The 13,812-nt window shown below is 41.2% G+C and overlaps 1 protein-coding gene across 1 annotated transcript; it reads left to right on the top strand.

Annotated features, from left to right (window-relative positions):
- Window positions 1-10,601: 10,601 nt before the first annotated feature.
- Window positions 10,602-12,905, top strand: LOC120592223 (serine/threonine-protein kinase MARK2-like). The gene has a single exon (XM_039849819.1). It carries the CDS (start codon window positions 10,874-10,876, stop codon window positions 12,680-12,682), a length of 1,809 nt encoding a protein of 602 aa, XP_039705753.1. The 5' UTR covers window positions 10,602-10,873; the 3' UTR covers window positions 12,683-12,905.
- The last annotated feature ends 907 nt before the right edge of the window (window positions 12,906-13,812 follow it).

The raw sequence follows: 13,812 nt of genomic DNA on the forward strand, positions 1-13,812 counted from the left end.
AAGTAAAATCAGTAGGTGATGGGTGGTCACAGGGATGGGGAGCATGGCATAGGGAATGCAATTAATACCTTGGCCAGGTGCAGGGTCAGGGGAGGGAGGGAGCAATTGGGAGGATCATTTAACTAACTATATAGGGGTCTAAGCAATGTACTGTATACTTGAAGCTAATGAAAATTAGAAACAAAAGGAATTCGCCAAAGATGGCAGATCTTGTAAGGGGCAAGAGGCCTGAGTCACTGAAAATTATGGTTCCTAGGGACTTAGCAACAGTCAGTTTGTTTCTGGAGCCCAAAACTTCAACGTATTTTACATAACCATAATTTGTCATAAAAATTATAAAAATCATCTAGTTTAGTGAAAATGGTACACGATATTATAATATCGAAGCAAATAGTTTAAGACTAAAATGTTAAATTAGAGGAAATAATAATTTTTGGACCGCCTTCTGCCTAAAAGTGCAAAAAAACAAGCAAAAAACAACTAAGGTTATTGCCTCAGAAAGGAGTTTTAAAATTCACTCCATTGGTAGTAAAGACATAGAGGCCCCACTACTAAGGTTGGGTACCCAGGGAAACTTTCAGAAACCATATACCCCACTTTACTCATGTGAATCATGAATACGAAAACATGTGGCATCGCTTAAAGGTAGATCATAGTACATTCTGATAAAGCTATTAATGGTTAAATGATATGTGAGACAATATATGAGATGATAAATGTGAAAATGCAGTTCCTGGCATATAATCCACAAATTTTCAGCTGTTCTAATTACTGCCATCTCTATATTGTTAGAATTTGAGAATCAAATGAGATATTGTGTAGAATGTTCTTTAAAATAAATGTTGTACTCTTTTATATTTCAAATATCAAACTGGTAATTTGCCAAGAGTTTGAGCAAGTGCTTTAAAACTCATTTACACCTTTTTATTTCTATTATATAAAAGATAGTATGCAATAATATAGTCGTGGTCTGGTCCAGGAAGATGATATTTTCCATTACTCCAGTTGGGAAAAACTTCTTTGGTTTCTAGCAGATATAAATGAAATATCTTTAAAGAAAATTCTTGCAATAGCAACATTTTAAATGAAGCCCGAATCAGTACTGTATTACTGGTTTTTCCTTTGTCCTTAAGATCCAGTATGGCACCAGGCACTTTGACTCATCATGTTTTTTTTTTTTTTCCTTTTTCCTCAGTTTCAAGTATATAGTTTCGAGTACATCGATTAGACATTCGTATGGTTTATAAAACGATCCCCCTATTTGCTCCTTCTCTCCTCTGGTTTTCCACCTACCCAAATTATTAACGCTAACTGCATTACCTAGGCTGTGCTTCCCATCTGCCTGTCCATCTATCAACTACGAATCTATACTTCTTTAACCCTTCATACCCTCCTTCCAGCTGCAAACCGCCAACCCCTCTGTCTGTGACCAAATTGTCCTTTATATTTGCGAGTCAGTCTTTCATTCGTTTATTCTTTTTTTTCCCTTTGATTGTGCATTTAAGCAAATCGTGTGGTGTCTATCTTTCTCTGTCTGGATATTTCACTCACCATAGTAATGTGTACGTCCAGCCATGTCGTTGCAAATGCTAGGATTTCATGTTTGTAATGGCTGAGTAATATTCCATTATATATATGAACCATTACTTTTATCCAGTCGTCTCTTGATTGTCATTTAGGTTGCTTTTATATCTTGGCCATTGTAACTTTTGCTGTCATGAATATTGGGGTTCATAGATTATTGTTTTGGTTTTCTTTGAATAAATCCCCAGAAGTGCAAATGCAGGGTCAAAAGGTCTATCCATTTGGAAGGTTTTGAGAAACCTCTAGACTGTTTTCCATGGTGGCTGCGCCCATTTGCAGTCCCACCAAAGGTGTATGAGGGGTCCCTTTTCTCCACAGTCTCGGCAGCACCTGTTGTTCTTTGATTTATTGATGATGGTCATTCTGTCGGGCATCAGGTGATATCTCATTGCGCTTTCAATTTGCATTTCTCTGATGATTAGTGATCTTGAGCATCTTTTCATAAGTCTATTAGCCAACTGTATTTCCTCTTTGGTGAAGTATCTATTCAGTTCTTCTGCAAATTTTTTAATTGGATTGTTTGTTTGATTGCTGTTGAGCTGTCTGAGTTCTTTTTATATTTTGGATATTAAACTCCTATCAGATGTATCATTAGCAAATATCTTCTCCCAGTTACTCATTTGTCTTTTTGTTTTGTTGATGGTTTCCTTTGCTGCACAAAACCTTTTTACATTGATGTAGTCCCACATATTTATTTATTTATTTATTTATTTATTCATTGATTCATTCATTCATGCATTCATGCATTCATTCATCTAATTATTTATTTATTTGTTCATTTATTTATTCATTTATTTATTTATTCTTTTGTTTCCCTTGCCCACAGAGATATATCAGAAAAAAAATTAGTATTAGCAATATCAGAGTTTACAGCCTATATTTTCTTCTAGAAGTTTTTGTTTCGGGTCTTACATTTAAGCCTTTAATCCATTTTGAGTCTCTTTTTGTATCCGGTGTAAGTAGGTGCTCTAGTTTCCCGTTTGTTTGTTTGTTTCTTCGTTTGTTTGTTTTTGCATCTATCTGTTCAATTTTTCCAAGACCATTTATTGAAAGACTGTCTTTATCCCGCTGTTTATTCTTGCCTCCTTTGTCACATGTTAAGTGAGAGTATAGACGTGGATGTATTTTTGGGCTCTCTGTTCTGTTCCGTTGATCAATGTATCTGTTTTTATGCCATACCATGCTGTTTTGATTATGGTAGTCTTGCAGTATAGTGTGATTCAGGCAGTGTGATACCTCCAAGTTTGTTCTTTGTCAAGATTGTCGTGGCTCTTCGGGATCTTTAACGGTTCGAAATAAATTTTAGGAATATTTTTTCTAGGTCTCTGAAACTGCCATTGGTATTTTGATGGGGATTGCATTGGATCTGTAGGCTGCTTTGGGTAGAAAGGCCATGATGTTGATTTTTCCTATCCCATGAGTATGGTATAGATTTCCCTTTATTTGTATGGTATAGATTTCCCTTTATTTGTATCTTCTTCACTTTCTTTTTTCACTGCCGTAATGTTCTGAGTACAGGTCTTTACGTCTTTGGCTTATTTGGTTCCGAGGTATTTTATAGTTTTTGATGCGGTTGTAAATATGATTGTTTACTAATTTCTCTTTCCAAAAGTTGATCACCGGTGTATGAAAATGGCACTGACTTCTGAAGATTTATTTTGTGACCTGCTACTTTACCGAATTCATTGTTTAGTCCTAAGAGTTTTGCTGGAATCTTTAGGATTCTGTCTGTGTAGTATGATGTCGTGGGCAAAGAGCAAGAGTTTGACTTTTTCTTTCCGATATAGATACCTTTTATTTCTCTTTCCTGTCTTATTGCTGTGGCTAAGACTTTCACTACAGTGTGGAAGAGGAGTGGTCAAAGTGAGCGTCGGTGTCTTGTTCCTGATTTTAAGGAAAACATTTTTAGCCTTTCCCTATTGAGTAGGATGTTAGTTGTAGATTTGCCATATACGGTCTTTATTCTGTAGCGATGTTCTCTCTATTCTCACTTTGCTGCGAGTCTTTTCATAAATGGAGCTGGATTTTGTCAAACGGTTCATCTGTATCTATTGATATGACCTTCTGGTTTTTATCTTTTGATTTGTTAACGTGGTGTATGACATTAATTGATTTGTGTTTCTCGTACCAACGTTGCATCCTAGGAATAAATCCAACTTGATCACGGTGTACGATATTTTTAATGTTTTGCTGAATTCGGTTTGGTAATTAATATATTGTTGAGGATTTTTGCATCAATGTTCATAAGAGAGATTGGCTTATAGTTTTCTCGTTTTGTAATGTCTCTGTTCCGTTTTGGAATCGAGGTAATGTTGGCCTCATGAAAGGAGTTAGGGATCCTTCCCTCTTTTTGAATGTTTTAGAATATGTTGAGAATAGGTATTAATTGTTCCTTGAACGTTTGGTAAAATTGGCCTATGAGGCCATCTGGTCCAGGACATTTGTGTTTTGGGAGGTTCTCGATTAATGATTGTATTTTTTTCATGGTAATCGGTCCATTCAGATTTTCTGTTTCTTCTTGACTCAGTGTTGGATGATTGTATGTTTCTAGGAACGTGTCCATTTCTTCCAGATTGTCCAACTTGTTGGCGTATAATTACTCATAGTATTTTCTCATGATCTTTTGTATTTCTGTGGAGTCTGTGGTTATTTTTCTTAGTTCCATTCTGATTTTAATTATTTGAGGCCTCTCTTTTTTCCTTGATGAGTCTAGCTGAGGGTCTGTCAATTTTATTTATCCTTTCAAAGAACAAGCTCTTGGTTTCCTGAATTTTTATATTAGTTTTCTAGATTGTATTTTCTTTATTTCCATTTTGATCTTTACTATTTCTTTCCTTCTATTCACTTTGGGCTTTGTTTGCTGCTCTTTTTCTCATTCTTGTAAGTGTCCAGTTAGATTGTGTATGTGAGCTTTTCCCTGTATCTTGAGGTATGCCTGTATTACTATGAATTTCTCTCTTAGGACTGCTTTTGCTGTGTCCCATAGATTTTGAGTCGTTGTCTTTACCTTTTCATTTGTCTCCAGGTAGCTTTTGATTTTTTCCTTGATCTCATTTTAAGCCATTCATTGTTCGGTACCATGTTATTTATCCTTCATGTGTTTGTGTACTTTCCAGTTTTTATCTTGTCGTTGATTTCCAGTTTCATACTATTGTGACCAGAAAAGACGGTTGGTATGATTTGAGTCTCTTTAAATTTTTTGAGACTTGCTTTTTGTCCTAACATGTGGTCTATCCTGGTAAAAGTTCCATGTGCGTGTGAGCAGAAGGTATATTTTGCTTCTTTTGGGTAAAATGCTCTGAAAATATGTACTAAATCCATGTGGTCTAGTGTGCCTTTTGGCCCATTGTTTCCTTGTTGATCCTTTGCCTTGAAGGTCTGTCCATTGGTGTCAATGGGGTGTTAAAGTCTCCTACTGTGAGTGTATTAGTATTGGTCTCTCCTTTTATGTCATTCAATAATTGCTTTATGTATGTCGCTGCTCCTATGTTGGGTGGATATATATTTCTTAGGGTACGTCCTCTTGATTTATCGATCCCTTTATCATTATATAATGCCCTCGTTATATCTTATTATAGCTTTTGTTTTAAAATCTATTTTATCTGCTATAAGTATCGTTACCCAGTTCTTTTTCATTTCCATTTGCGTGAAATATCTTCTTCCATCCATTTACTTTCCGTCTGTGAGTGTCATTTGATTTGAAATGGGTCTCTTGTAGACAGCTTATGCATGATGGATAAGTCTTGTTTTCTTATCCATTGGGCTACCGTATGTCTTTTGATTGGAACATTTAATTTGTTTACATTTAAAGTGATTCCTGAGAGGTATATAGTTACTGGCATTTTATCATCCTTATTTGTTATTTCTATTTTTTTTTCCCCTTCTCTTTTTACGGAAGTCTCTTTAACATTTCCTGTAATACTGCCTTGTCAGTGATGAATTCTTTCAGCTTTTTTCTATCTGGGAAGCTCTTTATCTAACCTTCCATTTGATTCGAAAGCCTTGCTAGTTAGAGTATTGGAGGTTGTAGATTCCTGTTTTTTATAACTTTGCAGGCTTCTGGCCTGCAAATTTTCCATTGAAAAACTGGCAGACATTCAAATGGGTGTACCCCTGTAAGTAAGCTGCTGCCTTTCTCTTGCTGTTTTTAAGATTGTCTTTTTGTGTTTGAACTTTGTCATTTGAATTATGATGCGTTTTGGTGTGGGTCTATTTGAATTCCTCTTGTTTGGGACTCTTTGTGCTTCCTGAACTTGTATGTCTGATTATTTGGCAGCTTAGGAATATTGTGTCGTTATTTCTTCAAATAGATTCTCAGTCCCTTGCCCTCTCTCTTCTCCTTCAAGTCTTCCTATGTTCTGGATATTGTTGTGCTTCCTGTTGACCCAAAGGTCTATTAAACTATCTTCATTGTTTAGAATTCTTTTTTTTTGGTCTTGTGTTTGGGTTCATTCTCCTGTTTTGTCTTCCAGTTCGCTGATTTGATCTTCTGCTTCTTCCAACAGGATTCTACTTTTGCATGATTGTAGTGTATCCTTCATTTCAATTATTGTATTCTTCGTTTCTGTCTGGTTCATTTTTATGGTTTCTTTGTCTTTCTTATTCTATCTATCTCTCCATTGACATTTTCATTGCGCTCACCCATTCTCCCCATAAGTTCGTTGGGAACCCTTATAATCATTTTTTTGAACTTTATATCTGGTAAGTTGCTTTCCTTCATTTCATTTAGCTTGTTTTGTGGAGTTTCATTTGTGCCACGTTTGTTTGTTTTCTCTATTTATTAGTCTCTCTTTTCGTTTCTACGTATCAGGAAGATATGTTTGACTCTCAGCCTTTGCCAGATGACCTAATGTGGAAGCTGTCCTGTGTGTCTCAGTGGCGCATTCTCTCTGATCCCCTCTGCTGGGGACTTTGGATGTGATCTTTGTGTGGGTAGTGTGTGATCTTCTGTTGTTGCCTAGCCTTATTGTTGTTAGTGCATCAGTGAATGGGATTAGCTAACACCCAGACTGTCTAATTGTGGGAATTGATCGCACCCACAGGGTAAGAGTTGCTTTGTGGGGGCTGACCCCCTCCGTGCGATGAGCCCTAAGAGACTTGAGCCCTTGTTACAACAATGTTTTTTTGTACTGCTAATGGGGCTAGTCAGGATTTACTCTGTTGGGATCTGGAGCCAGCCTCCGGATGCGTTGGTTTTGTGGCCCCTTGAGGTGGGCTCCCCAGTAGGCCAATATAGCCACTAATTTTGATTGCTCAGGGATATGTGGTGAGAACTACAAAGCAATCCCCAGATGTTTGTTCCCTATGTAGGATCCTCTTCGATGTGGCGCCTTTATATTATCACACGTAGGTGTTTGGATCAGCTGGACTTCAGGTCATTGTCCACGTTGATTATTTTATTATTTGGTTATAATGTCAGTTCAGACCTGGGAGGACGCGAACCCTGTTTTCACGTAGTGCATCATCTTCTCCTTCGTGTATATTGTTTTTTAATGGTCACGCTTCCATTTGGCCCTATCTCTGTTTACTTTTGGGCTTATCTCCTTCATATTGGTTTTAATTTCTAATGGTTCCTCAGAGAAAACAAGGAGATTCAGACTGACAAAGTTTAGCCCAAATCTTCATTTCGTGTACAGTTTTCGCTAATGTCAGATTGTATTTACCATGTATTCAGGGAACAAGTGAGATCAATTTCAAGCAGAAAGAGAACACATTCTCTGAAGGAGAAGGGTAATAGATATGGTGCCTGAATGCCAAGCTGATCATAAGGAAAGCTAATCGTTGCCCATGAAGACAAGCTTTTAAAATTAATTGTGTTCTATAAAAGAAAACACATATTTTAGTAAAATATTTTCATTTAAAAAAATATTTTTATCACCGTACTTTGTCGCTCCCATTATACGTGTTTATTTTCATCATTTAAAACCTTAAATTCAATAGAGAAAATAGAAGCAAAAATGTTCCCAAACTACTGTTTTTGGATTTTGCTGACAAAATAAAAACGTAACCCTTCATTTTAAAAACTAGATTCTGAAGAAGAGATGAAGCCTACAGTCAGCAGAAGGAACGAAATAATCCAAATTAGTGCAGAATTAATTGAAATTGAAAACATACCTCAAAATAAAAATAAAATTAGTAAAATAGAGGAAAGATCTGGTTGTTTGAGAAGGTTAATGAAACTGAGAAAGCCGTGGCTAGCCTTACTAAAGAAATAAGAGAAAGGACAGAAATGAAGAAACTGAGGGATGAAAGAGGGAAAATTATGACAGACACTGCAGAAATACAAAGGAACATATAAGAATACGGTGAAAACGTATATAACGCCAAATTTAATAATCTAGAAGAAATGGACAAGTACTTGGAAAGCTACACTAGACTGGACCAAGAGGAAATGGAAAATTTAAATAGACCGATGTGCATAATGGAAAAATTGGAAGACTTGCTGAAATAGGCTGTCTCAGAAATCCACATAGTATGGTTGACAATCTCATGAGATACCAATGTTTTTCAGTCGAACAGATCTTGGCGTGTATACACTTTGCCGATAGTTGATGTTCATTTATTTCATTCATGGATTTACTTCATTACTATATATAGAAACATGTACATTACTATGTGCGGTCTATAGCAGCATATATGTCACTGAGTGCTATATGACTTTTACTAGGTACACTAAGATTTCTTCCTCACATAACGTAGAATGAAAGTGGGGCAAAATAGAGATGGCCACTGTGTATTAGAGATGAGTTCAGGCAAGAAGCATGAGGAGACTCTTGAAAGGCAGAGCATTTAGGCTGGATCTTAAAGGCTAAGTAGGGTTTTGATAGACAACATAGGCGGCAACAGGATGTTTAGGAAGAAACAGCACAAAGGATGACATGAAGGTGTGAAGTGTGTATTTGGGTAGGAGTAGACCAGGACGGTTGGGAGGTGGGTGTGTGGAAGGGGATGATGGAAGCTATAAACAGAACAGCAGGATGGGAAACCAAGTTAGACCTTTGGAACTTACCGTCTAGGCAGTGGAAGCAGTTGAAAGTTTGTGCACGAGGACACGTGCTTTAGGAGAGTAGGTATACGTCAGTATGAAGGATCAATTATAGGAGAGACTGAGGGCAGTGAGATCACTTAGGAGGTTATTGCGATATCCGTGATAGAGGGACCGAATGGCAACATAGTTTCAATGAGTTGTCCATTGTGCATGGAGCTTGAGGGAGGATGTGTTTCAAACTTGATGTGCTCGGGCATGACTGTTCTTATAAAATGGAGATTCTCAATCGGGAGGTCTGAATGGGGACTATGATTCTGTGTTTCTAACAAAGTGCTAGTCCATGAATCGTATTTTGAGCAGCAAGATTTGGGATAAGTCCAGGGAACCATCTTGTGAGGCTGGCTCTGTGTTTCATTAAATGAGATGTTTGGATCAGGGGAAGATACAGACTCCATGACCAGACACATTCAGTATGAGGCAGCCCAGCCAACAGGTAGAAAAAGTGGACTGTTGTTTCAGAAGTGAGACTGAAGCTTGACTGAATCGGAAATCCCTGGATGAAGAAGAAAAGGAGAAAAGCGCGTGGTGCAGATTTCCCAGGAGAAACAGCGTTAACAAAGGGTCCAAAAACAGAGTGTTATGGGAGATGCGGAACAGAACGGACACCTCATGCTTACTTCTTCATGGCACTAAGAAATGTGTCTTTATTTACTTATTTGTATACATGAGAAATAGATTTTGGTCACCTGAATGACACAACGTCCTAAAGTTCTAACACTCATGCTAATCTGTAGCAGCGTAACTTCAAGAACATATCAAAACTACTGCTTCACAGCTGACCCCAACCTACTGTTGATGTCACAAAAGTACATCTTTATACTCCATCTGTCCAAAAACAAACTAACGATTGTTTTTTAAAGTATTAGTCTCTTAAATCAAGTAGAAAACAACAAGTAGAGCTACAAACCAAAGTCACACCAGTTCTAGCTGTCTGTGATCACGTCTGTGTGGAGTGTTAGCAGAGATTGTTCTTTCTCCATAAGGCTTTGAGCCTCTGCCCAGTGTCCTTCCGTTCCCACCTTCAGGGCAAGGGTAGTGGTAAAGATCTCTCAGCGCAGGTTTATCTGGGAATGTCTTCAGGTCTCCCCCATTTTCAGGTACTTTTGCCCAATGTAGGATTTTTAGTTAACAGCCTTTGTCCTTCAACACTTTGAATACATGAACCCAGTGCCTCCGGTCTCCATAGTTTCTGATGAGAAATCTGCTCATAATCTTATTGGCAAAAGGATAATGAAAGCCAGCCCCTCTCAGCTTTATAGATGTTAATAATTTAACTTCTCTTGTGAAGACGGCATTTTCCTATAATATCGTGATAACAGTTAAGTCACAGCATCATTTTTAAGAAAAAGGAATGGAGTATTTTATGTGTAGACAGCCTACGGTCTTGAAAAAGACAAGACTTATTACAGATTTTCAAATTATAAATGAAAAAGTCACTGAAGCATCCTACATGTTTTAATTTCTAATAAAGTTAATATCAACTTTTCTCACAAAAACAAAAAGTTCTTTGGGTTTGTCTGGTTGTTTGTTTGTTTGTTTGTTTTTAAGTGTAAAGGGGTCTTGAGACCAGGAAGTGAGAAAAACACTGTGATTTATCGCCAGCCGTGGCTGGTCCGTGTCTTGCTCTGACCCAATAATGCACCATTGTGATGGAATTACAAAAATCTCCTATATAAGGCCCTGGCTGGCCTGAAGGTTTTGTCCGTAGAGCCCAGGAAGCTGATTTGTGGTGACCTGTTGGACTGGACTAGTTAGCTTGTTTTCTCCTTTTCGCTGTTGTTGTTTTGCTTATTTTTATTTTCTCTTTATTCCTTCTTTGACTTGTTTTTCTTTTTTGTTATTCTTTTTCTTATTTTTTTAGTTGTTTCGTGTTCTTTTTTATTGCTTTCTTCATTTTTTTTCCTCATTGTTTTATTATTTTCTCACATATTTTCTTTTCTTTATTTTTTTCTTTAAACGTTTTTTAGTTAGATTGTTAGTATTGTTAGTGTATTTAGTAGAGTTAGTATTAGTTCTGTTAGTATAGATATCATTTATTTGTATCATTTATTAGCACAGTCAGTAAGCATAGTTAGCATTGTTTGTATTAGTATCAGTTAGCATAGTAGAGTTAGTATTGTTTTTAGCATAGTCAGCATAGTTAGCAGTTGGTATTAGCATAGTCAGTAGAGTTAGTATAGTTCGCTAGCATAGTTTGCATCGGTAGTTAGTATTGTGAGTGAGTGTAGATAGTTCGTCACCATGCTCCGTGACCTTGCAGCCATCCCTAGTGAGGAGCAGCCCCGCGTTTGGTGCTACGAGCTCCTGAACACCATTGGCGAGGGAAGCTTTGCCAAGGTGAAGTTGGCCCGGCACATTCTGACCGGGATAGAGGTGGCTGTCAAAGTCATTGATCGGCACGGGTCCTATAGACCTTTCCGAGAAGTGCACGCCATGCAAACCCTGAACCACCCCAATATCGTCAAACTCTTTGAGGTGATTGACACCGAAAACACCCTCTTCCTCATCATGGAGCTTGTGGATGGAGGGACCTTGTCTGACTACCTTGAGGACTGTGGCGATATGACAGAGCACGAGGCCCGAGGCGTCTTCCGGCAGCTGTTGTCAGCGGTACACTACTGCCACCAGAGGGGCATCGTCCACAGGGACCTGAAGCCACGGAACATTCTCCTGGATGCCGACCGGAACATCAAACTGGCGGACTTTGGGCTCAGTAACGAGTATGTTGGCCAGAAGCTGACCACTTTCTGTGGCAGCCTCAATTACGTGGCCCCCGAGATTCTCCTGGGGCAAAGCTACGACGGCCCCGGAGTGGACGTGTGGAGCCTGGGAGTCATCCTGTTCAAAATGGTCTGCGGAAGACTGCCGTTCGTGGGAGACGACATTTGGGAACTAGGGAGAAATATTATAAGAGGGAGGTACCGTCTGCCCTTCTTCATTTCTGCAAATCTAGCGGACTTGATAGGGAAATGTTTAACCGTCCAGCCCTGCCACCGAGGAACACTTGACGAACTCATGAGGCATTCCTGGACGAACATGGGGCAGGAGGAACTGAGACCATATGAGGAGCCGCCATGTGAGGCCTTAAACTCCCAGGTGACCCAGGAAATGCGAAATATGGGATTCGAGCAAGAAACGATTGAGGAGGCCATCCGAGAGAAAAAATATGACAGAACGATGGCCACATACCTCATACTGAGCCACAAAGCGCCCAAGGGGAAGGGCCGCACCATCATCGTAAGGCCCTTCCCCGACGCGGAGTCCTCCCTTGCCAGTTCTCACGTGAGCCACAGCGTCCGGCCATCCGGCTGGGAGATCACAGAGCCGGCCAGTCCACCAGCCAGCTTGGACTGGAGCGCCGCCATTCTCGCACCCACACCTGAGTTGGGGACCAGCCCTCCCTCAGCACGACCCGAGTCAGGGACCACCAGTCCCGCACCCAGACCGGAATCAGGGACCACCAGGCCCGCATCCCGACTGGAGGCAGAGACCGGCACTACCTTAACTGGACCAGAGTGCGGGACCACCTGTCCTGTACCCCAACCGGAGATGGGGACCACCAGTCCAGCACCCAGACCGGAGTTGGGGATCACCAGTTGCGCACCCCAACTGGAGGCGGAGAGCAGCACTACCTTAACTGGACCAGAGTGCGGGACCACCTGTCCTATACCCCAACCAGAGTCGGGGACCACGAGTCCAGCACCCAGACCAGAGTTGGGGATCACCAGTTCCGCACCCCACCTGGAGGTGGAGAGCGGCACTATCTCAGCTGGACTGGCGTCGGGGACCACCATTCCTGCACTTGCATTGGAGTTGGGGACCTCCAGCCCTTCCGCCCAGCCTGGCCTTTGGGGCACCACCTCCACCTACAGCACCAGCGGCAAGAGCGGAGCCCCAGAGAGGCAGCCTGAAGTTGAGACCCCAACCACTTCCTCGGGCCAGAGCCAGGGCAGTCGGGGTTTGGCTAAAAGGTGCTGGGACTTTTGTGTAAAGCATCTGTGCTGCGGGTCCTCCATCAGAAGGGGGAAGAATAAAGTGCAGCCTTTGTAATGGAGTACTGACAACAAGGCAGGCCTGCAGACAAAGACTTTGGAGGGCGGCGCACAAGCCCGTCTCCCTGCATTTTAAAGGCCGAACTCAAAAATGCTGAGCTTCCAGGAGGCTGGTGATAAGGTGCGGGAATCGGCCAGAGGCTGGACGCAAACAGCTGCAGGTGGGAGCCGTGCAAGGAGGACTCGCTGCGTGTGAAGGACTTGGTCCATTGGACGATGAGGTGTGCAAACTGGCCCGCAGTTCTCTGCACAGGATTCACATCAGGATGGTGCTGGAGATCTCTGTGGCCTTCAGCAGCACCGGACTGTTGAGTTCGGAGCACGCCTGGAGCCCCCTGGAGGACATTACAGGAGGTCGCCGTGGCTGCAGATCCACTCCTTAGCCCCTAGCCGGGTCCAACTTGAGACTGGACTGTTCTTCTTGGGTCTCTTCTCCCCATCCCTGCTCCTCTCTTCCTCCATGTGTGTGGAGGAGGGGTGGTTCTTACTAAAGTTCTTGGTTTTCCCTTAACCTTGTAATAAACTGGATTGTTCCACAAAGATGTATCGGGTATCGTTTTGCATTCTCCCTGCAGAGAATTGGTGTCGCGCCTCCTCCAGTTTGAGAAGCATGTAGTGATGTAGTGTGGGGACTTAGTTAGAACTAATGGAAATATTACTGAAGAGAATGATCCTGGCAACTCCCAATAGCAATGAATATGGTTCCAAGGGGAGAAGGCCTGTGAGCCATCCTGCAAGACAGAAAGGCTAACATTGTGTTACCTTCCTGCACGCATTACTTCAAGTTTTCAGAAGGACCGAAGGGAACTTTTAGTCCTGTGGCCTGTGTTACTTAGGGCTATGAGGTCCATAATAGGTTAGCAAAGTCCCATGAACCAGCCTGTGTGGGGCATCCGAGCAGGGGCGGGATCGTGCGCCAAAGCGGCCTGGCGGTCACTTACCTGTGCAGCTGAGTGTCCTCGTGATGAGGCCAGAGCCGGGCCTTCCCCTTGGCACTTCGGAAAGTGGCCCCAATGTGTGCGTTTGACCTGGAAAATTGAGAGGAAGCATGGGGGCTGGCGTGAGCTGGAGTGTGAGGTGCATACAGGACCGAGGTGGGGGGTGAGGCTGGGGAAGGGGTGTTGGAGC

This window comes from Pteropus medius, unplaced genomic scaffold (genome assembly GCF_902729225.1).
Source record: "Pteropus medius unplaced genomic scaffold, Ma_sr-lr_union100, whole genome shotgun sequence".
Lineage (NCBI taxonomy): Eukaryota > Metazoa > Chordata > Mammalia > Chiroptera > Pteropodidae > Pteropus > Pteropus medius.